The following is a 25,326-nucleotide window of genomic DNA, read 5'->3' as shown; positions in this document are numbered from 1 at the left end:
ATAGATTTGATTGTGCATTAATAATCAACCAACGTAGATTAAAGAGGTTTAGGGCTAATTTGTTGTATGTATGTTGATCGAAAAACGCACATGAATATCATAAGAATTAAGTAGAAGATGATTTAGAGCGGGTTAAATCTCTTTTAGGTTGGATTCGTACCATCATCCCCGAATATCCAGTCATGGTTTCGGACCACTATAGAGTTAGCGATCTCCGTGATCGTGAATGGGGTGTAACCTTCAGACCCGTGAACGGTTTTCAAGTTCCTAAAACTTGTTGGCGACTCTTTTATCTCTAGCTTTCTTCCCTTTGGACGCCACCATGCTTAAATGCATGATCACAGTGGGGCTCAAAGTTGATGTTTGAAATATTACCTACAGTTTTTACTCCGCTGGGGAGGATTTCTAATTTTGATTCCTAAAATTTATTTTGGCAATTGACTTTAGAATGAGTGGATGAGACTTGAAAGATTCTAGATATTCATGTGCGTAATTTTGATTAACATTGTGGCATAAGCATAAAAAGGTGTGCATTGGAAAGACCATACGAAATGCGTCAAAAGCATAGGATTTTTACACGTAGGGAAAAGTCGGAAATATCTTTCAAAACTAGAATCGAAAAGATACTACGAAAATCTGTAGAACACAGAAAACTGCCGCGAAGCACGGGAACTTTCGCGAGACAGCAGTGTCTATCTCCATGCGATAGCTTTATTGCGATGCGATATTGTTATCGCTGCGCAATAGACCCTGTTTTCTTGGGGCGAGTTCTTTCGACATCGTGCCAGGAATTTTCCTTCTTGTTTTGACCGATTCTAGTACTATCTCGTCGATTCTACTTCCTGATTGAGTTTTTCCATCTTTTCTGAACCCATATGTTTTCTACATATGGTCTTAGCCCCTGGGAATTCACACTCCATCTACCCAATCGAACGCTCCGTGCAACGACGGGTACATCCGAGTCTGTGAATTCACCAAACCATGGAAGCAAGTCTAACTTGCGGGGTCCCATCCATACGTGCCAACCCTTCCAAAGGTAAGGCTTCCGCGCGATGCATCCAGACTCATAACCATGGACCCTCTCTAACTACCATAATCCTTGAACTTTAGAGAACTAGAGCCATGGTTAGGTTGCAAACTCATTGCATCCTGTTGTGACTATTTGACTACTTGTGCATTCCTTACTTGTGCATATCTTACTTGTGATAAACTAACCTCTTGTGTTGACTTGTTTTTTGTAAATAAAGTCTTAATTAACCAACCAATGACTAAGGACTTTGCTTAATTAATTGGTTAATCAATTTGAATTTATACATTTTAAACATACTAACCAAGGAATTGTTTCTCTTATTTAAACCTCTTCTTTGTTTATTAAGTCAAGTCATAGTTTTTATTTTTATTTTTTTTTAATAATATTTTGAGTCAACCCCAATTTTTATTCCCGTATCCTGCACAAGCGTCAACTTGTTTTGGTCATAGCCGGAGTTATAGAATGAGTTACAAGTCGTATAACCTATGGAACTGTAGCCCTGAGTTTTATCTTTCATTTGGCGTTGGTTTCGTCCCAATCAAAGTCACATATCAAAAGTTATGATTGAAATTTTATAGCCTGTCCAAGTTTAGGAGTTCTTTTTAGCGTCCAACCTTTTTTTTTATTTCTCTTCGTGTCAAGCTAGTCTTAGAAAATCTTCTACTTCTCGTAGTCCTTTAATCCGTGTCAACTTATATAAAATAGGATTGTAGATTTTTATTTTTTATTCCCATGAGTCCTAACTTTAACATGTGTTTTTTGTCTTTGATTGTGGTTTAATCTTATTAATGACTAACGTTTGTCAATGGACTGATTTCACCTAGTAAATAGCACAAACATTAAGATTGGACAAAATTAATCAAGTTAGTTTCTCTATATTTTAGTCTTTCGGCTATTTGGTCCTTGAGTCCTTCGTTTTTTTCACACCGTTCTCATGTCTAGTCACATGGTCATTACACGAGTCTTGAACATATCACTTTCACTCACAAGTCCTAGCACACACCTTGTACATACTTTTTTCACACCATGACCATGTCTTAAGTCCATACATGAGTTGTCCTTTCCGTCATTTGAGTTGAGGGTCTTTCCTATTCCCGGATTTTTTTCCATATCTTTCCACATTCACACACTTTCCAAATACACATATACCCTTCTACACATTTTCCTTCTACATCACATTTCCATACATTACATACCTTCCACATTTCCATACATCACATTTCCATACATTACATACCTCACACTTTCCACATTTACATACCTTCCTCTTACATGTTTTCCCCACACATATCATTCCCCTTATACACTATGACCTTTCCTCACATGTGCATGTTGAATCGAGTTCAAGTCATGTGATTGATAAGACCAATTTATGATAAACACTAAGTAATGAGGAGACAAGGCACGATGCAAGCTTCTCACCAAGATTTCATGCTAGCATAGGCACCCTCTATCATTTCCCTTAGATTTATTTCATGAGTTTGATTCTTACCCTTTCCATTTTTAATAAAATGAGCATTTTATTTTCTTGCATATGCTCATTGCATTTAAAAAAAAAAAACAAAAAAATCCACAGGACTAAGCACAAGGTATACCAATGATTTAAGGCACACCTTGTAGCCACATCATATCACCTTCACCCCTTTCGAATATACAAACCTTTCTTGATAAACCACTTTGAGCCTCGTCTAACGATTGACCTTTCTTTTTTCAACCCACATCTACCTAACCTTGGGATAGGATGGTGTGCAGCTTATGCAATTTCCAAATACAAAAGCTTGAGAAATATCAAAAATCTAAAAAACTAATAATAAAAGTATGCTAAAGGGCAAGTGTTCCAATGTCTTGGATATGAATATGCATGTCTCAGATTACGTCTCTTATCGAGTGCTCGGTACCGTGTCTGAGAAACATGAATGCCAAGTGAGTGATAGACCGTATGATCGGGATTGTCCACACTTATACAAAAGAAAATTCAAAAACAAATTTCAAATGCAAAATATAAAGAAAAATGAGTTCAAAAGTGAGAAACATCAAGCATACAAATACTAAGATTCAATTGCAAGGTTGCACACCTTGGGGGCTTATCTAGGGTCTTGAGCCTTTATCCTTTCTTCTTCAACCTTTAGCCTAACCCCATTACAACCCTTAAAAGACCTCCTAGAGGTATACACACACTTGTGCGAGGTTCGGCTAGAGCTACGTTTGGCCTGATTCCTAACGGATATGTAGGCAACCTCACATGGAGGTGCGACCGTAATAAAAATGAATTGATATTCACATTTATGCATGATCATATCAAGGAATATCCAATGCTCATCCCTATCCATTTAGAGCTAGACTTGGGGGTTTGTTCCCTACATCATTAACTTACCCAGCCTAAGAGTCATCATCATTTGATTTTCTCACAATATTTTTCCACACCATCAGCCTTTGCAGCTTAACCTTAGTGTCATTTTCACACACATCACACATACATAGCCAAATATTCTTCCCTTAGAAACCCTTTGTCATGAAATCTTGATACAAGTTTGAAACATTCCTTGTCATTTTAGAATAACTCATTATCAGAATCATCGTTGCATTACAAAGTATGAAGTACTTAGCCTCCACACCTAAGTTACCTAAATACTTTCATCGAATCATCAAAATTTGCACCATGAGATGCAACATCAACGCATACACTTGATTAAGCTCATTCAACATGCATCATCACTTGATTCATTCTTTTCATCTCGAGGAAGTTCAAAAACCTTGTTTTTCACCAACACTCTACACTTCAACCTCTTTTCACATTTTTCTTTTCGAGAGAAAGTCGATACCCTCCACAAAAACGGCGGAAATTTTTTGCTTTTCTGCATTTTTAAGTCGCACGAGCACAATCAAAACACAATGCACATACGAGTCATGAACATTGAGTCATGTCGTGTCACTATGTCGAGTTGAGTCAATACTATATACACACAAGTCGTACACACAACATAGACATCGAGTCATATCACATTGATTCGATTTGAGTACGTGAGTTACACATCGAGTCGATCTAAGTACATTAAGTCTTACACAATGAGTCAAGTACACCAAGCCTTGAGTCAACTTCAAGCCAACCAACTATCAAGGTCTTTGGCAAAATTTGATTTTTTTGCAGGGCTCAAGCACATCACCTATACGGCAATTTTTTCAAAATTAGATTGTCATCTCAATTGACAATGTTTCCAAGAGTGGATTGGCACGTACCTTCTTCGTCTGGCAATTTTTCCAAGATTGGATTGTCATCTCCTTCGGTAATGTTTTCAAGAGAGGATTGTCGCGCTCCTTCTCTATTTGGCAAATTTTTTCAAGTTTGGATTGTCATAAATCCATCAAATCCTTGGCAATTTTTGCGAGATTGGATTGTCATTCACCAAGTTCCCTATGGCAAAATTTCCCAAAGGGTTGTCATGGGTCATTATTCAACATTTTGACAAAGGTTCCCCAACATGGATTGTCATTCATTTCAGTAGTGACAAATTTTCCCGAGATGGATTGTCGATCGACTTTTTTTGCAAATGTTCCAAGACGCAGATTGTTGATTGTGGCAATATTCTCCTAAAAGGATTGTCGCATAGCATTGGCAAATTTCCAAGGTAAATTGCTTTCAAGAGTTATGTTCCAAGGCGTGGATTGTCGATCGTAGCAAAGTTCTTCGACGGCTTTCCCTAGGGTGTGGAGGTTGTCAGCATTAGTTGGTCCCGTCTAAGCGTTGGCGAGATTTGGGAGATGGCGACATACTGTGGTCTTCGACGGTGTCCCTAAGCATTGTGGAGATTGTCAAATGGAGAAGTACTGCCATGATATTGAAGATGGCGAATCACTGTCACCTTCGGCGATATTCCCTAGGGTATGGAAGATTGTCACTATAAATGAAGATAGCGAAGCACTGTTGCCTTCAACGGCGTTCTCTAAGCATTGTGGAGGTTGTCAAACAAATTAGATCTAACAAGATGCGTGTACTCAACGGTGCAAGATACGCGTTTCTTTCCCTTAACTCCTTTATATGAAAAATTAACGCTTTTTTGCAAGTATCGACGTTAAAAAGAATGATTTAGGATTGAAGGACGTTCTGAATCCTTCTTCGTCCCTATCGGCTTACTTTAACTTTTGTTTTTGAAACTTACGTTTCTCCAAACTCAGTCAAAGTGGGGGTTTCTGTAGACTCCTGATTGTGTCTCCCCAAAAACCAAACTCAGTGATGAGTACCTTTCACGTCTTTGATTATCGTGTTAGGTGAAGAATTGAAGAGTCTCGTGAAGTTTCCTTTAGCCTTAACCATTTCTAACCTTTCCTTAAATGCTTTAAATCAAAATCATTTATTTCGTGCCTTTAAACCCAAAATCATTCATTTCGTGTCTTTGAAAATCATTCATTTTGTGTCCTTTTTATAAAACCAGTTTATTTAGGTCCATAATCCCGGTCCAATTATTGTTTAGTTGAATGGGGTTTGAAACATTTCCAACGATATATTATATGCCCAAATCCGAGTTACAACGAAGAAGTTATAGCCAAAATACTAAACCGAACCCAAACTTAGCCTTACCTACGACCTAATGATTGAGTGGAGGGTCCATTAACCTTAACGTCATTCCTAAACCAATTAGGATTTATTATGAGCTTCTAGAATCCTCTAGGAGGTTATTTTCAATCCTAAATCCCTTAGCATTTATTATTATTAGCTTCAGGAATCCTCTAGAAGATTCTAATTTATCTTGTTTTTGAAAAGATAAAGATTTAAGAATTTTACATCGGATAAAACACTTGTTTTTCAACGATTTTAATTCTGATAAAATTAGAATACGTACGGATATTCGATTAACCCAATTTTATTGGAAGTTGGATTCCGTACGGATTCTATCTTCTAAAAATATCGCCGAGCGATAGAAATACCGCGTCGCGAAAGCGCCTGTTTGACTCCGAGTCGGATTCTGATTCTTTTCTGATCCTTCGACCCTCTTTTTTGTTTATAAATAGAGCTCATTTCACCCCGTTTTCAATTATCAACAAGCTTGATCACCAACAATCATCATTTAATCCTTTCTCTAAGCTAAAGCTTTTCTCTTTATCTTATTTCTTGATTTCTTGCCTTAGTCTAAGCACATCCTTATATATCCTTGATACTTTTCCCAAACAAATACCATACCTCATTCACGCGTCTTGAATACTCCAAGTCAATCTCAAAATTTCCTTCGACCTCGACGTGAAAGGTTGATAGTTCTGAGGGTTTGGTCCCAAATCTATATTTCAATTCTTATTTAATTTATTTATTAATCTTTCTTGAAGTTAGTAACGTGTGTACTATTTTGATAGAAAGAGATACGAGGCATCAAAGTGATTAATTTGATCTCCTTAATATTATTAGTTTGATATAGAAATCATGATAGGATGCTTTTATGATTTATAGTATCATGTTAGGGTGTTTATTTTGATTCCTAGTATCATGTTTAAGGTGTTAATTAATATTTCTACTATCATGTTCCTAGAATCATGTTTAATCTAAAGCTTTAATCTTTTTTATTAGTGACATATTAGGGTTTGTTATTAATTCGTTTGATATCATGCCTAGGATCTTGCTATTAATCATGTTTTTAATCATGTTTTTATTATGATGATGATTGTTGTGTCAATTAATCATATGTTGCTTGATTATTCATGATTTATTGTTATTACTTGATCACGCCCTTTCTTGCAGGTTTAAAGGGATTTTAATTTGTACTTGAAATCACGCCTTATAAGATAATTAATAATTTGATTTCGGCTAATATGATTTTAATTCAAGTGATCACCACTAATAGATTTGATTGTGCATTAATAATCAACCAACGTATATTAAACAGGTTTAGGGCTAATTTGTTGTATGTATGTTGATCGGAAAGCACACATGAATATCATAAGAATTAAGTAGAAGACGATTTGGAGCGGGTTCAATCTCTTTTAGGTTGGATTCGTACCATCATCTCCGAATATCCAATCATAGTTCCGGACCACTATGGAGTAAGCGATCTCCGTGATCGTGAATGGGGTGTAACCTTCACACCCGTGAACGATTTACAATTAAGTTCCTAAAACTTGTTGGCGACTCTTTTATCTCTAGCTTTCTTCCCTTTGGACGCCACCATGCATAAATGCATGATCACAGTGGGGCTCAAAGTTGATGTTTGAAATATGCCCTACAGCTGGCCACACGGTGTTGCCAGCCACACACAAAAGTTGTTGTTTTCTAATATTAATAGATATATTTTGTTATTTAGGATTAGTTATTTTGTTTTAGAATCTTATATCTTTTAATTTTATATATGAGATGTACGCCTATAATACTTATACGATTGTGGTTTTAATAAAATAAGTAGGCATATTGATTAGGATTGTGCGTAAGGTTGTCCATTATTTGGATTAAAACCGAAATCCAATCCAATCCAAATCGAATATTAATTCGGATCGAATCCGTACTTTAAATCAGATCGGATTGAATTTTTTTTTGAGATTTGGATTTTCGGATCGTATCAGATTGACCTTGTTTGGATCCAAAAATCTGAAATAACCGAAATATGAAACCATTATTTTATAAATAAGGATTGTTAATATTAATAATGTTAATCTATGTTTATAGTTATATCAATGTTAATCATGTAAACCTATGTTTTCAATACTTCTATTAATCGTGTACAACGTACTATACCTTCGTGAATTAAATTTTTATAATTACATTTTTATTTATAAGCATATTATGCCCAAAAAATTTACAACATAGTATAATTTGGATTTTCGAATTGGATCCAAAAAACCGAATTTTAATTTGGATGGGATCGAATTGGATTTGATGAGGAATTCAGATCGGATTGGATTTGATAATGAATGGACACCCCTAATTGTGCGTGAGTTTTGACTTGCTTTGGAAAAGAATTTCATTGATTCGCAAAGATTGCGAAGTTCTTTAGCTGTTTACTCCCTTCGTTTTATAATGTTAGACCCGTTTTCTATCTTATGAGTTTCAAAAAGTTTGTCCCACTTTCTATTTTAATTCCTCACATATCCTCTTTATCTTCTTATTTTATCCTCATAATTATGGTCCCTATGCAAAAATTTAATGGTCTCAATTAAAAAAAATGGTCCCAATGTACTTTAATGGTTTCAAATGTATTTTTATTTCAAAAAAATATATGGTCAATGTTATTTAATAGTCTTAATATACTTTATTTCAAGAATATCTCTTTTTTCTTAATATACATAAAAAAATATTTAAATGGGACTAACATTATGAAACGGAGGGAGTATTAAATATTTGTTAGGAATTATTAACTCCATATCTTATTTACAATTTGATCTTGCTTAGATTAAACGAAATTTTAGCCCGTGCGATGCACGTGTTTATATTAATAGTCAAATTCAACATTTAATATTCAATTGTAATAACATAATATTAATATATGATAGTACTATTTTTTTTTAATCTTATACAATTAATGTTAACGCATATATAAATACGGTACATTTTGTAAATTGTTTGTTTAAAAAACAATACAAACCATCTTGAAGAAAAATAGAAAGAAGATAAAATATGTGAAACTATATATATTTGTTTAATCCACTTTTTTTCAAATTGTGAACACGGTGAAAATATAATCTTCCAGGCTTCCATTATCCCTTGTTAATCAATCGTTGATCGTGTCAATTGATAAGTTGCATAATTAAACCCGCCCCTTACAAAATTAACATCCTTGCAAAATTAACACTTATGACTGAACTAGCTTATTAATTATGATCATTGTTTATCGCATAGGACATCAAATGAGTTTATATTGGATTTTAAAAATACTGGATTTAAAGCGTTGGTAAAGTTTATTATTAGATATGATAAATTTTGTTAACGTAGAATTTAATCTTTTAGACGAACAAATGATAAATGATCAACATTTTTTTTCTAGAAAAAGAGAAAGGATATATTTTTAATTTCAATGATTTCTTCTTATTTTTTGTATCTAATCAAAAACTGAATTTTTATTTATTTTTATTTTTTAGAGATTTTTTTAATAGAACGTGATTTTTTTTTAATTGAACGTGATTTTTTTAATAAAATATTTTATTATAATCACTTGTCATATTTTCATTGTATTTTTTATCTAATGCATATTTTTTTTAAAAAAAATATCAGTTGAACGTGGAATTCATTTTTAAAGTTAAATATATATATATGAAATAAATTTAATTGTTTCTTTTCTCTTAGATATAATTTCCAATAAAAAAATATAATCACTTGTCATATTTTCATTGTATTTTTTTATCTAATGTATATTTTTTTTTTAAAAAAAAATATCAGTTGAACGTGGAATTCATTTTTATAGTTAAATACATATATATATGAAATAAAATTAATTGTTTCTTTTCTCTTAGATATAATTTCCAATAAAAAAAGATATAGAGTAGTATTTTCTTTTTATAATAAATGTAAACCTTTAATTTTAATCTTACGTGACGCTCTAAAATAATAATCTTATGTGGCATAATCCTACACGTTACGCTCTAAAAATGCTAATCCTACATGGCGCTCTAATAATTTTTTAAAAATCAAAATCCTAGGTTGCTCTCTAAAATATTGAGAAAAAACTCCCCTATATATATATACTAGTTTTGTGCTCGGGCGAAGCCCGGATGGTTGATAAAAGTTTAGGATAAGCTTTTTGAATTGAATGTTAAATACGATCCTATAATCTCTTTTGATAATGCAGGATATTTAGACAAACTGAACTGAAATTATTTTTACTGAAGTAAAATTAGTTTTACCAAAACAAAAATTATTTTTCATGATTAAACTTATTTTTACTGATTTGTAAATAAATTAAATATATTATAAATGGATCTTATTTTAAAGAACTTTTTAAAACGAATTTTATGATGGAAATATTACCAAATTATAAGATATTTATTAAAAGTTATGATTAATTTTGTATATATGAAATATTAGATTTATATCGATAATAAAACTCTATACAACATTTTTATCTTTAAAAATCTATCCAAACTTCGCTTACTTAGCATCATATGTGTCACAATAATATATATTTGTTGCCTACGTGGCGTGACATTAGGCGAACAACTGGAATTCCAAGTGTAGATGTGTCAATTCAGATGATCGGATCGGGTCTGATGGGGTCGGGTCAGATCGGGTCAATTTTAAAGTTGAGTCATGCTAAATTATTATGTCCACGCGAGTTCAAAACTGAATTGGATATTTTTCGGGTCGGTTTAGGATCAGGTCGGGTCAGGTATGATTTTGACACCTCTAGCCAAGTGTTGCTGCCTCTTGGCCTAACTGCGAGACCGACTTTATTTATTAGTGACTAGTTTTGTGCCCGGCGATGCCCAGGTGGTTGATAAAACTTTAAGATAATATAATATTTTTACTTGAATGTTAAATACGGTCAATAATTCGTTCTGATAATGTAGGATATTTAGACATATATACGATATCATATGGCTTATATTTATATGATAGTGTACTTTTTGTAGTTTCGTTTGTAAATAGATATCTATGACTTGAAATTATTTTTATTAAAGTTAAATTATTTTCACTGAACTGAAAGTATTTTTACCAAACTAAAATCATTTTTATTGATTAAAATTTTTACTGATTCTCTCATATTATTTTAAAATAAATTAAATAACAATGCATTTTGTATGCGTCTAGCCACACCATCTTGCCAAACAAGGTAACCTCTATAAAACTGACTGAGTAACCCCTGTAATACTAACTGAGTAACCTCTAACACTGACTAAGTAACCCCTATCTATAATACTGATTGAGTAACCACTATAACACTGACCAAGTAACCCCTATAGCACTAACGAAGTAACTCTGATCTTGTAATAGTGGTGACACGGTTTGGCCAGCTACGTATAAAAGTTTGTGATTAAATATATTATAAATGGATTTTATTTTAAAGATCTTTTTAATACGAATTTGATGATGGAAATAGAATGAGTTATACGATATTTATTAAAAGTTATGAATAATTTTGTATATACAAAATATTAGAATTCTATCGATAATAAAACTCTATACAACAATTTTATCTTAAAAAATCTATCCAAAAATCGTTTACTTAGCATCAAACGTGTCACAATAATACCTATTTATCTCCTACATGGTGCAAAACTTGACGAAAAACTTGAATGACAAGTGTCGCTGTCTCGTAGCCTGACTGGGAGACTGACTTTATTTATTAGTTATATGATATGAAAATGATATTAGATTGTTCCATATCCTTTTAATTTAGTTCATCAATCACAAAATTGCGCGAAATCTAAACTACCATGCATCCATCCAAGATCGAAATTTTAATGGAAACTATTAAAATCTGCATCAAATTGGTGAAGCTGCTGCTACCGCGGTTAGGCGAGGGAAAGGGTGCGATAACTGGCAGAGCCAGGATTTTAACAATGGTACGTCACCAGAACACTTTTATCAAGGTCTTAAATTTTTTTTAAAAAAAATCAAGGCACATCTACGTATCGTAATAAGACATTAAGCGATGAAAAAAGAAATAAAAGAAATAAAGCAAAAAAAAGAGAAATAAAAAAAAGAAGAATGTTGGGTAAGGGATTAGAACCCTTGACCTTTGTTAGACAAGATAATGTTCCAACCACTAAGCTACTAGTAAGTTTAAGAACTAAAGTACGCTTTGTATTCTATTTAATTAAATTTTAACCAACTTTATTTTTTTTATTTTTTATTTTTTAAAAAAATTTGGTAGGGCACGTGCCCTAGCAGGACACACAGTGGCTCCGCCACTGTGCAATCCTTGAAGATTCGTGTATTTTTTTGGCAAAATTCGGGCCTAAAAAAGCAGTTTGTAGATTATATTGTTTGGCGTTATTCTTCTTTGTTACAAGCGTCTTTTCAGCGATTCTTTTCTTGAATTTGGATATTTTCTTGTCTTGTTTTCGTCCGTAAAATCTCACTAATTTTCGTGATTTAACTATTAATCTTGTAGGTTTTTTCTGAGGACTTTTTTTTGCGTCAATTATGGACAGCACAATAGTTTACAATCAAATCTGGAGTTCTATTTGAAGTTTTTGCGTGATTTCTTTTTATAATTTTTTTTTGGTTGCGTTGGACTCTATAAACAATGAAATTTAATCCTATAATTAAATTATCATGAAGTTTTGCTAAGTTAATTAGAAATTTGCAGAAGCTCCAAACTATTGCTAGGAGACCAACCTATTGTTGAGGCTATATATATATGAAAGAAATTAAAGATTACTTGTATCTTTACCAATGCAAGTGCTAATCTTACATACAAATCCAATTTCGGAGAAATCTCATAAACGTTTTGTAGAAGAAAAAGATACTATGGATCACAAAAATGTATATTTGTACAGTCTCATTGATGAAGAAGACACATTTGGAGCATTTAAGTTGGAATAAAAAAGTCAAATTTCTTCTACTTTCTTTTACGGTGGTAAGTTGTAATTAGATGCAAATGTATGATTTCAACAATATTAATTAATTATTGCATTGACAAAGGTATGTTGTCAATCAAGTTCTTGGATCATTCGATTGGAGTTGTGGTGCGTTCAGGGTAGTGAGCTCTAAATATGGCGTGGCTAGATGGACTAGTCATATTAGAGCGTAGTTTGTGATGCATTCATGTTCGATTCACTTTCAAAGGCTTCTTCATGGTGATTCTTAGACTGAATTAGACAATTAAACTTTATCTTACTCGGAAAGAGTGGGGATTTTTCCAGGTACCATTTTTTTTTTCTTAGAAATTGTTATATACACTCGGGTGCACGGTTTACCCATGGGTATTGTTTGCTCATTTCGATGATTAATTACTCATTTTATTATCAAATGAGCAATCAAATATCCTTAGGTGCACCGTGTAACCGGGTGTAAATAACAATGTCTCTTTTTTCTTACACTTACATCTGACTTATTGAAATTAAAATCACAAAAATAAATAAATTAAGCTTGAGGAAAACAATCAAAATTAGAATTGAACAATCAAAATTAGCTAGGTTGTTACTGAGTAATTTTAGCTATTTTAATTCTTACAAACCTTAAGTTTTGATATATTGTAGGTGTTTTTTTTTTTTTTTCTTTTTTTGTTGGGTTGGTTTGGGGGTGGGGGGGGGGGGGGAAGTAGTTAATTTTATTTGATAGGTAAGAAGAAAATATATTAGGAGGCCCTACTCTCTACGGCAACATCTAACAACTCATGAGTAAGAATCTAGAGGAAATACGGATTATATTAGGCCACTTATTGGATATCGTTGATGATGTGTTGTATGTATCTTTCATGGCGCTTATTGCCAAATATTATATTATTGATTGTGCTAACTACTAAGAGTTTATCAACCTAAATACAAATACTTCATTTCTCCCTAAATATTTGCCCCATTTTCTTCTTAAGTCCGTTCTTTTAAGTTTACTCCGTATTATACTTGGTAATGGGATCACTCGAAAGTCACAACCAGTATATTTAACTCCACCATTATATTTCTCTCTTATCAACTTTTTACAAGTAGCTCCACCCCTTTGGAGCAAAAAAAGGGGAAGAAGGAAGTACGTTTTATTCCTTGGTGAACTGCGATTAGGAGTCACATAAGAGTTGAGGCATCGCAAATAGAAGTTAGAACAAATCCTAGGTTTAAGGTTGCAAGCAAAGATGACATGTGACAAAAGACGCATGGGATGATGTCAGCATCTACAAAGATTTTTTTGGATGGAGCCATCAAAGTTGAGTAACTTGAGTTTAATGGCAAATTACAAAGGGGGACCCACAGTAGTTAAATGAAGTCATACTTTGGTGTATATCCCTTAATTAAAAAATAATTAAATTCAAAAAAAGACAATTGATTTGGTAGGTCGCTGGTTGTCCGTGATATAAGATTAGGATTAGAGGTCTTAAAATCGAACCGATCCTAAAAAGATTATCCGTTTCGAATAATAATCGATCCGATTTGATCTGAGAAATTCATGACCCAAATCCGATTGTAACTGACTGAACTTAATCCGAATCCGAATTTAACCCGGTCTGAACTTAACCCGGCACCGATTTGATCCGACTTGAACTCAACCCGAACCTGATATGTCCCGACTTGAACTCAAACCGAACCGATTTGACCCGACTTGAACTCAACCCGATCCGAAAATGACCCGACAAATAACCAATTTAATCCGATCTGTTTTAACCCGAATTGATATTATTAATCCGACATAAATTTAACCCGATCCTACATAAACACTATTCAGGGAATAAGTTTTTAAAACGATGTAAAGTAGAAATTAATTTTGATTTTAATAATTTTTTGGAAAATCGTTCTAAATCTTCGTGTATTACTTCCATATTCTTCATAATCAATATTATTTAGACGATTATATCTAAATGACCCAACCATTCTTCTCTCTTATCAACTCCTTACGAGCAAAATTTTAAAAAACAACTCCACCACTTAAAAGGGGACTAAGGAAGTATGTCTTATTCATTGGTGAACTGCGAATAAGAGACACTTTTAAAGAGTTGAGGCCTTCGGAAATAGATGCTGGAACAAATCCTAGGTTTAAGGTTGCAAGCATAGATGACATACAACTGAAAGTCGGCGTAGAATGTTGTCAGCGACTGCAAAGGTTATTTTTTTACGAAGCCATCAAAGTTGAGTGTATGGCAAATTACAATGAGGGATCCATCAATTACATTATATACTAAAAGCGAAAAGATATTAAAAGAAAAAACCTAAAAATTAAGGTTGTATTTAAATTATGACTTTTTTTTTTTTTTTTTTTTCAAAATCTAAATTAAACTTGCTTAAATTGCCCAAAATAACTATTACATGTTTAATTATTTTCTTTCACATATATTTCATAATTTTTTTAATATGAAGTCTATTTATAATGTTTTATATAAATTTATTTGTTAAAATTTATTATTATTGTAATTATTTAATAAACGTGCATTGCACGGGGTTTAATCTAGTGTAGCTAAATAAAGGCATACTTTGATGTGTATCCCTTAATTATAAAATAATTAAATTCAACAAAAGACAATTGATTTGGTAGGTGGATGGTTGTCCGTGATATAATTAGAATATTCTAACATAGTGGTGTTTAATCATATAAAGACAAAAAGTAATAGTCAAGAATTATGTATACTTTGTATATTACTTCCATATTCATCCTAATCAATATTATTTAGACCAATATATAGTTGAGTGTTTAATGCTTGATAAGAGCAAAAGAAACATGGAGAAAGAAGCACCAAAAGGGGTTAACTTAGGAAAATCAATTATAGTGCCAAGCGTAAAAGAGCTAGCCAAGGAGTCCATAACCAATATCCCTTCAAGGTATGTGGTAGAGAACGGCGACCAGCCGGATCATCCGATTAACCCTTCATTGCCGTTATCGGTTCCAGTGATTGACCTTCAAAGGCTTCTCCATGGTGATTCTAAGGACTCTGAACTAAACAAACTTCACTTGGCTTGCAAAGAGTGGGGATTTTTCCAGGTACTTTGAAACTCCATAGTGTACTACTAGTGTAATATTTATCATGCCGGGTCGATCTGCCAACTTGTTTTATTCCCTCCGTTTTTAAATACTTGTTCTACTTTCTATTTCCGGCCGTTTTTAAATACTTGCTCCATTTCCTTATTTGAAAAACTCTTACAATATTTAATTCATCTATCTCAACTAGTAGACTCTACCTAAATCATATTTTATTAATTTCACATTTTTTCTCCTCTAAGTCTTCCAACTACTTTTGCTTTTTACAATTTTTTATTCTTTCACATACCCCACTACCTCCATATTTTAATACTTTTCCAATTTCTCCTAAAACTTCGCACATGAAAAAAAAGAGCAAGTGTTTAAAAATGGAGGGAGTATTGTTTTAGGTCCTTTCTACGGTATTTTTTATTATTTAACACAAGTAAAATTTTTTATTTTTTTATACAAAAAGTATGTTAGATTTTCAATAAGTATCGCTAAATTGTACTCGTAGCAATAATAGTTGTGTTAAAATGATACTCCGTAAAAAAAAAAAAAAATGTTAAAAGTAAATATAATAAGCAAAAATTATATTCAATGAAGTGTATTAAACAATAAGTGTGGAGTTGGTGGGGAACTCACCTTGTGACTTTGAGGTCACAAGTTCAAGTCCCACTAACTACAAAATGCTTGGGAGTAGGGGGATTCCCTTACTTTCCCCCTCTACTCTCAAGTGCAACGTGCGAAGTTAGGCTTGCTAAACCTGTGAGAGGTGCTTGCTAAACCTGTGAGAGGTGTTCATTAAGGTCTTTCATCTAACCTTTAAAAAAAATAAAAATAAACGAGTAACATAAAAAATAATAATAATAAAAAATAAATAAAATAACAGAGTAAAATTTTCCTTCTAATTCTCTTTTCTTTAAAACTTCCATTTTTAGTGGTCCAATTCTACTTGTTACTTGACAAATCAATATTCCTGGCTTGCTGCTGCTTCTGCGGTTGTTGTTGCTGTTTTGTTATTACTTTTATTTTAAAATTGTCTTGATGTCATACAAGCATTTTACAAAAATCTGAAAGGTATAATTAAAAGGTCAATTTCATAGATAGTGTAGAAATAATATTTGAACATACATGATCCTAATTGAAAGATTACAATGGCAATAAAATTTTCTATTTTTTTTTCTTCTTCTTCTTCTTTGACACAAACCGGAGCACAAATTTTATTAAGGCACCAAGTTTGCAATATCGTTACAAATGACCCCTTGTAAATCAAGAGGGTACTCTTCAAGCCAAACACGAAACTCATTAAAATTGCAACTTAAGTTAGCTAAACAATGTGCTACTTCATTTCCCGATCTCCTAATGAAAGAGAAAGACACCTTTCGACAATCTTTAATTTCGAGAGCCTCAAAATATCCTTTACCAGCTTGCCAAACTCGTTTGGAGGAGTAATGCCCTTCTTCATATGATGAAATAGCTTGATGTTGTCTGTTTCTAGCACAAAATCTCTGAATCCCGCTTCAATTGCAACCTTGAAGCTCTACCTCATTGCAAATGCTTCGCCCACATCAACCTCGAAGTCACAATGAGCACACTCACAGCAAGCCAACACTATATCTCCCACACTATCACGCAAGATACCCCCACTCCCAAGCTTCCGCTGGTCGAAGAAAGCAGCATAAGTATTGAGCTTATACACGCCATTGTCAGGGGCTTTCCAAACTGACCCCATCTGAAGTAAAGGCTGCTTCACCACATCCTTCTTTAATTCATCAGCATACTCACCAACAAGGCAGACAGCCTTATGAATGACTTCCAACTCCAGCTTCCTCTTACTTTAAAAAACCCATCCGTTTCGTCTCAGCCACACTCCCCAAGCCAAACACCAAAACATATCCCACCACCTAGCCTCACTAATTTTTTCCTTCATAGCAGAACACCATTCTCTGAACCCACCATCCCCTTTAAGCTTAATATCCAACCTTAGCGCCGAATATCTCCAAATCACTCACACAGTTAGGCACAATTGCAGCATTTGCAAAATTGATTCATCCTCTTCCCCACACATTGGACACAACTTGTCCACATTTAAGCGCAAAAAATTTCACTTTTGGCGGAATGTGAGCATGTCAAATAGTCCTCCACTTGAACTCACTCCTTCCTACTGAAGTAGAAGCTCTTCCCCTCTCCTCCTCCTCAATCATTAAGTTGTACGCACTTTTTACATTATAATTCCCATCCTTCGAATGATGCCACGTCCAACCATCCCCGTCATCAAACGTTGGAATAGGAATGCTGCTAATATTGACTACTTCCCTCTGGTTAAATAGCTCTCACTGAGCACTACCAGGTTCCAACTCTTATCATCCCATAGCTCGTTGACAAAATTTGGGATGTTTTCTCCTTCTCCCCTCTATGAAATAACACCAAAATCAGGTAGCTTTGGCACCCATGGGTCATTCCAGATATGAATGCTGCTCCCCAACCCAACACTCTTCCTTGCCCCCTTTTCAACCACATCCTTCACACTCAAAATTGACCTCCACGTAAAGCTAGAATTAGAGGCAACTTTTGCTTATAGAAAAGAAGATTGAGGGAAATATTTACCTTTTAACACCCGAGACATAAGAGAAGTCTCATTTGTCAAGGTACGCCAAGCCTGTTTTAAATTGCTAACATTTGTTTGTTAAATAGCTGCATATTCTGGAAGCCAAGCCACCATTATTCTTTGCCCTATAAATCTTGTTCTACATGACCAAGCAAATTTTCCTTCCTTCTCCTTTTTGGCCCCAGAAAAAATTCCTGCACATTCTCTCCACCTCTTTCAGAATGCTACTCGGAATTGAGAAGCATTGCATTGCGTATGTAGGGATTGCTTGAGCCACAGACTTAATAAGTTTCTCGACCCGCTTGAGATAAATTTTTTTCCTTCCAACCTTTAAGTTTCTTCCAAACTCGATCCTAAATACTCTGGAAAACTATTTTTTTAGACTACCAATATAGTTTGGGAGGCCTAAATATATTTCATGTCCTTCGATAACCTTACAAGATAACTTCATATGAAGCACATTTTTCTTCTCACGATCAATGTTTCGGCTAAAAGACACTTCTAATTTTTCCATATTTAGTTTATGGCTCGACGCCACTTCATAGGTTGAAAGAATCTATAGTTTCATCTTCATTCGCCAGACAAAAAGAAGGCTATCATCTACAAAAAACTAGTGAGATATAGGCTCCACATATCTACCAACTTTTACTCCATGGATCAATTTGTTTCTTTCCGAATCTCTCAGGAGAGCCGATTGACCTTCTGCACACATAATGAATAGAAAGGGGGAAAGAGGGTCGCCTTGCCGGAGCCCTCTACCAGGCCTGAAAACCCGGGACGGTTGGCCATTCACAAGAACATCACCGACTGATGAAGCACAATTCATGATATTTTTCACAAACATCTCAGGAAATCCAAATTTTTTCATCATTTTTTTTCCAGAAAATCTCATTCTACTTTGTCATATGCTTTTCTCATGTCGACTTCAACCCCAAAAATCCTTTCTTCCCTGTCTTCTTTTTCCGCAGATAATGAAAGCATTCATAAGCCACCTAAATGTTTTCTGTAATAAATCTACCCGGCACAAAATGTTGTCTTTGTAATAGTAGGTAGTACTTTCTTAAGCCTATTTGCTAAAGCTTTTGAAATAATCTTATACAAGACATTACACAGACTAATATGCCTATAATCAATAGGAGACTCGCATTCTTTTTTTTTTCGGAAATAAAACAACGTGAGTCTGATTAATAGTACTTATATTACCTACATTATTAAGAATACTCAGAGAACTTTTAAGCACATCATCACCGACAATATTCCAGAGTTTTTGATAGAAAATTACAGACATACCATCAGGGCCCGCGACTTTTGTGGGATGCATACATTTAGAAGAGCACTTCACGAACTTCCTCACCATTGAACGGAGCAGCAAGATCAGCAAATTGTTCCTCTGTTATTTTTGTATCGACCTTATCAATGAAACTCTTCGCTTCCCCTTGACCCCCTGATGAAAATAAGTCTTCGAAGTGGCTTGCTAGAACCTCATAAATCTGTTCCTCCTCACGATAAAGATTGCCAGCCGCATCTTTTATCTCCCGTATATGGTTTCTTGCCTTTCTCTGACCTGCTTTCTGATGGAAAAATGATGTATTTTTATCTCCGTTCCTTAGTCAGTCCTGTCTACTTCTATTTCTCCAGAATAAATCTTCTCTTCGTTCCTACTTATCCATTCTGTCATCTAAAGCTCTCATCTGGGCTATAGTATCATCAGTTTGATCCTCCTTCATAAGGCATTCCATACAAGCCCTACAATCTTTCAACTCTTTCACAAAATCGCCAAATTTGTTATGGCTCCAAGCACTCAAATTGATGGAGGTATGAGCTATTTTTGAGCATATGACACCACCATAGTGCCACACATTTGCTACAATATCCCCACACATTTCATCTCTTAACCACATCTCCTCAAACTTGTAATGTTTTTTTGTATTTAATTTTTTCTTCTTTGGCTTACCAACCCCTTCACTAATACAAAAAAGCAGAGGCAAATGGTCTGACTTTCGTTTTGATAGATGTGACACAAAAGATCTAGAGAAAAGGGCACACCACTCTTTATTAGCAAAAAAACGATCCAGCCTTCCTTGAACATTCCCTTCCCCACCTGTATTGTCTGTCCAAGTATAGTCATGTCCCATGTAACCAATATCCTCAAACTCACACACCGCAACAACATTTCTTAGGATCTCAGCTTCGACAATGTTAAACTCCCTCCCCCCCTTTTTCTCATTTGACGTGAGCATGAGATTAAAATCACCCCCACAAATCCACGGACCGCTGTGATTATTATGAAGATTATCAAGCAAGAGACCGGTCTTGAATTTATTTTCTTCCTTCGAGGACCCATAGATCCCTGTGAACTTCCATCTTCCAATATTTGGCCATCTTACCCACGCATCAATATGATTCATAGAGAAGGATTTTATTTCCACATCAAACGAGTCTTTCCATAACAAAGCTAACCCACCACTCCCTTTCCTTCCTATTCCTTCACAACACACAACTAGAAAATTACTAAACTTCAAATTTGTCTTGATTTTCTCCATTTCATGCTTCTTTAGTCTAGTTTCCGACACAATTGCCCAAATCCCTCATGATTGTCTTCCTGTTTGCCTATCCCAATTGTCTGCAGCACCATCTCCCCCTCCATCCCCTTTTTAACCACCTGCAGACCTGCCTCCCTACTTTGCTTAACACCAACTCCCTTCTCACTGCCCTGCTTAATTGGAGAGGCAAAACATAATTTTCTCGCCGCACCAACTTGTCCCAGCTTTATCACATTAGGATCATTATAGGTAGGGATCTTTCTGGTGATAATCGAAGTCCTCAAACTCTCCACCCAAGCTTTCTCGAATTCTTTTTCACCCGCATCAAACCTGAACTTTTTTGGGGAAGCTCGAAGCCAAGGTCCATACTGATAAACCATCTTCTTCTCATCATCCTTAGCTTGCTCCTTCTGCTGACACTCCCTCTCCGTGTGATCCAGTCGCCCGCAAAAGAAGCAGAAATCAGCTAAGCGTTCATATTTTATATCAATACAACGAGACTGATTGTTGCCCATAGCAAGAAATAATCCTCTCCTCAAGGGCTTATTGATGTCTATAAGCACTTTAATTCGCATATTCTCCCCCCATCCCAGAGGATCGGAGTCATCCATCTCCATAAAGCCTCCAAGAAACTCACCCACATCATACATTACTGAAACATAGCGCTTATTGAACGACACATCAAGCAACCTCACCCACATTGGAGTGTGTTTGAAGGTTATTTCCAATGGTTGTTCATATCCCTTCACTTCCTGTAACAGAAGCAATTTTTCATCAAAGAACCAAGGACACCTTTCCAGCACTCTCGCTTTATCCTCCCCACAAAAGAATTGAAAAACAAATAAATTTGTTTCCACAACCCTAATAGCAAACTTCTCCTTTAATTTCCATACATTCGTCAAGGTACGCTTCATCGCCTCTAGATTATAGGGTTTCAACATAGTCTCCACCCAAAACAACACCTTTATCCTCCGTTAATTGAAAATTTTCCATTCATCCTCCATTCTTAACAATCAAAACTATCTCAGAGAATTAATTGGCTTGAAATTATTATGAAATTGCTAGAGAAATTGGAATAAAGTTTTTTTCGCACTATGAGACCCTAGACCGGGACTACTCACCCTATCGAGCGACATTTTTTTATTTTTTTTATTTTATTTACATCGGCTATAAAATTATCATATTTAAAACAAAAACTACAAAATAAATTCAGCATATATTGTTGGTAATTAATAGTGTCCCAGCAACATAATAATTCTAGATCCGTCACTTTTATAATCATTGGTCCATTGTAACGGGGTTAGTTTATTTCTTGTATAAGGACGAAGAAAATCTCCACTTCAATAATGGAAGATAGAAATGCAATTAAATCCCTAATTAAACAGTAATTATTATAAAGGCTATGATCCAATTTAACTTGCCTTTTTAAGTTGTAATCGCGAAAGAAATTGTATTGTAAACCGCTATAATCCTATTCTCTAGTCCCAAGTAATGTGCTTTAATTTGTTGAACAATAATTTTGCTAGGTAACAAACCACGGAGTTAGTATTTCATTGTTGGAAACATTCAAGTTAGAGGTAACCAATTTCTTGAAGCTTCCAATGGAGGAAAAGAAGAAACTATGGCAAACAGAAGACAATCATGAGGGATTTGGGCAATTGTTTGTCGTTTCGGAAGACCAAAAACTTGATTGGTGTGATATGTTCTTCTTAATTACTCTTCCTCCTCAATTGAGAAAGCCTGAGCTTTACAATAAGTTGCCTCAAAACTTAAGGTTCCTCTCTAATTCTCTCTATAATAACTTCTTTTTAATAGAGTTAATTAAATTTTACTATCCTCTTATGTTTAAATGACAAATTTTATAAAAGATGGTGCCAATATTTAAACTTACTATATTCTCGCACTATTAATAGTTTTACCCCTTGACCAACAAATTTTGGAGAAAATATAAATCTATCACCTTGATAAACAAAATCTGTTTATCCATTGGCAAAACTGTGATTAACTCAACAACCTTTTATAAAAAATGGCCACACAAATGTTGAGTTAATTACGAAAACGTCATGATGATTGGGCAAACTTGTTGATTTATTTATAGTTCTACCATTAAATAAATAAGTTTTGTTTGTCATTATGATAAACTGAGGCTTCCTCCAAATTTTGTTTATCAAAGCTATAAACTTGTATTATCTTTGACGGATGAGAGATTGTTAATAAAATGTGTGTGACAGGGTAACAATGGAAGCTTACGTAGCAGCAGTAAAGGGTTTAGCTCAAACTCTCCTAAACCAGATGGCTAAAGCATTAGGGATCGACGAGGGTGAAATGACAGAGTTATTCAATGAAGAGTATCAAACAATGAGAATGAATTACTACCCTCCATGTCCCGAGCCTGACAAGGCCATAGGGCTCACTCCTCATTCGGATGCAAATGCCCTTACTGTCCTCTATCAGCTGAATGATATCGGAGGCCTCGAAATCAAGAAAGATGGCAATTGGGTGCCCGTTATGCCTCTTGAAAATGCTTTTGTGCTAAACGTTGGAGACGCTTTAGAGGTATGCATGCTTGCTAGTAGTATATACTTTAAAGTATGATACTATATATAATTACTTTTGTATGAGTGTATTTATGATTGGAATAGAAATTATGGGACTTTAGTTTATATATTATTCACACAAGTAACTTATTGATGGATAGAACTTCTAATATAGGAAAATGTAGCATTTGTTAATAAGAACTTGCTAATATATGAAAATGTAGTATTTGTTAGAGAACGAAAAAATATATCCAAGGATCCTTCTAAACGTTTTCAAGTATAAAACATTTCTATCCGTCTTTTTAATTTATATTTATTAATTTCTTTTATATAGATTAATTTAATACTCTAACTTGCTTCTAGGTTGATACATTCATATTCGCCTTTTTTTAAAATTAATTTACTTATATACTCCGTAGATTAATTTCATACCCTTAACTTCTTTCATGGTTGACAGATTTTGAGCAATGGAATATATCGAAGTATTGAGCACAAAGCAACAGTGAATTCGACGAAAGAGAGGATATCAATTGCCACATTTAATAGCCCCAACATTGATTCCGAATTAGGACCAGCTAAGAGTATTATTGGTCCTTTTAATCCTCCAGTTTTCCGAACGCAACCATTGATACAATACTACAAGGAGTTCTTTGCCAGTAAGCTCAATGGAAAATCACATCTAGAAGCTATAAGATTACAATAATATGGGGATTTTAACATAGCTTAACAATTTGTTAAGTAGTTGGATCTATGGATATGTGTAGCGTAAGAGTTATTTGACTCTACTTGATTGTAAAGTCATTATTTGTTAATTTGGTTTTTTATTAAACCAAGTTATACATACTTTATTTATGCTAAAGTTTTAGCTTAGCTTGAACCTAAATGTGCACTTGCCTCTCCCTATTTTCATATAATAATTGAGAGGAACGAATAAAGTTTGTTTATCATCATAAAATAAAAAATAGTAGTATCTTTAATTTCATTTTGTTCTAATTCAATGATTTGAATCATTTGATCTCTCTTTTTCTCCTCAAATTATCATTATAGGTGTTATTTTAATTAAAGCACTAAATGATGGAAAATAATAGTAACAATTAGACCTGGTTATTGGGCGGATCACAGGGTCGAAGCGGGAAAGCACAAAATGAAAAATAATAGTAATAATCAATAACCACTACTAGAATACATGCCATTTCCGTCGAAAATACCCTGACTTCCGTCGGAAAACCCCATTTTGACGGAATTTCCGTCGGAAAACACCTTTTCGACGGAATTCCGCCGGAATCGGTTGTCTGAAAAGATTTTGTAGAAAAAACGACCTTTTTCGACGGAATTTCCGTCAAAAATACTTTTCCGACGGAATTCCTTCGTCGAAAGAGATTTTCCGGCAAGGAAAAGTCTGTCGGAAATTTGCGACGGACTATATTCCGCCGAAAATTTCCGACGAAAAATCCTACCACAAAAAAAAAAAATCACCCCACACCACCACGTCCACCCTTTTCCCACCAAATCACCTTCCCAACCCATTTTCCAACCAAACCACCTGCCCGAAAAACCCTCCTACCACCTTAACCTGTATCCTTCCCCACCACCCTAACCCTAACACATATCCTCAACCCACCACCCAAATAATCTCTTATCTCCACCTCGTCGCCTAGATCTACCAACCACCACCACCCACCTCACAATCTGAACCCCCAAAATAAAAAAACAGCCCCCCAAAATAAAATCAGAATACAAAAATAGCCACCCACCACCACCATGACCATTCACAAAGATTCGGAAAAAATAAACAAAAAAAAAATATTGAAATCAAACAAAATAAATAAATATACAATTATCTTCTGAAATTAATAAAATAACTTTACAATTACATCAAAAATTAATTATAATCACAATTGTTTTTACAAAAAATAAAACTAGATCTACAATCTAACCTAGATCTACAAAAAACCTTCAAAGTGGGTGACAGGCCGCCGCGTTTAATGTTGTTGTTGTTGTTGTTGTTGTTGTTGTTGTTGTTGTTGTTGTTGTTGCTGCTGCTGCTGCGCCACCGTAGAACCACCACAAAGATCATTAGTTGTTGTTGTTGT

General features: G+C 34.4%; 1 protein-coding gene across 1 annotated transcript; it reads left to right on the top strand.

Moving 5' to 3' along the window:
- Positions 1 to 15,211: 15,211 nt before the first annotated feature.
- On the top strand, positions 15,212 to 24,215 carry LOC110728826 (protein SRG1-like). Its single transcript, XM_021908493.1, has 4 exons — positions 15,212 to 15,566; positions 22,223 to 22,470; positions 22,928 to 23,252; positions 23,691 to 24,215. The coding sequence occupies exons 1-4, from the start codon at positions 15,282 to 15,284 to the stop codon at positions 23,934 to 23,936; spliced, it is 1,104 nt and encodes a 367-aa protein (XP_021764185.1). The 5' UTR covers positions 15,212 to 15,281; the 3' UTR covers positions 23,937 to 24,215.
- Positions 24,216 to 25,326: the final 1,111 nt, after the last annotated feature.

The sequence above is a fragment of the Chenopodium quinoa genome, unplaced genomic scaffold (genome assembly GCF_001683475.1).
Source record: "Chenopodium quinoa cultivar QQ74 unplaced genomic scaffold, ASM168347v1, whole genome shotgun sequence".
NCBI classification, from domain to species: domain Eukaryota; kingdom Viridiplantae; phylum Streptophyta; class Magnoliopsida; order Caryophyllales; family Amaranthaceae; genus Chenopodium; species Chenopodium quinoa.
The sequence above is the reverse complement of the archived record's forward strand: the minus strand, read 5'-3'. Positions and strand labels throughout refer to the sequence as shown.

Excerpts from the sequence above, each read along its gene's own strand:
- LOC110728826 (XM_021908493.1), top strand. The coding sequence starts at position 15,282 with ATGCTTGATAAGAGCAAAAGAAACATGGAGAAAGAAGCACCAAAAGGG. Across the intron at positions 15,567-22,222 it reads AAGAGTGGGGATTTTTCCAG|GTAACAAACCACGGAGTTAG; the intron begins GTACTTTGAAAC and ends TAATTTTGCTAG. Across the intron at positions 23,253-23,690 it reads ACGTTGGAGACGCTTTAGAG|ATTTTGAGCAATGGAATATA; the intron begins GTATGCATGCTT and ends CATGGTTGACAG.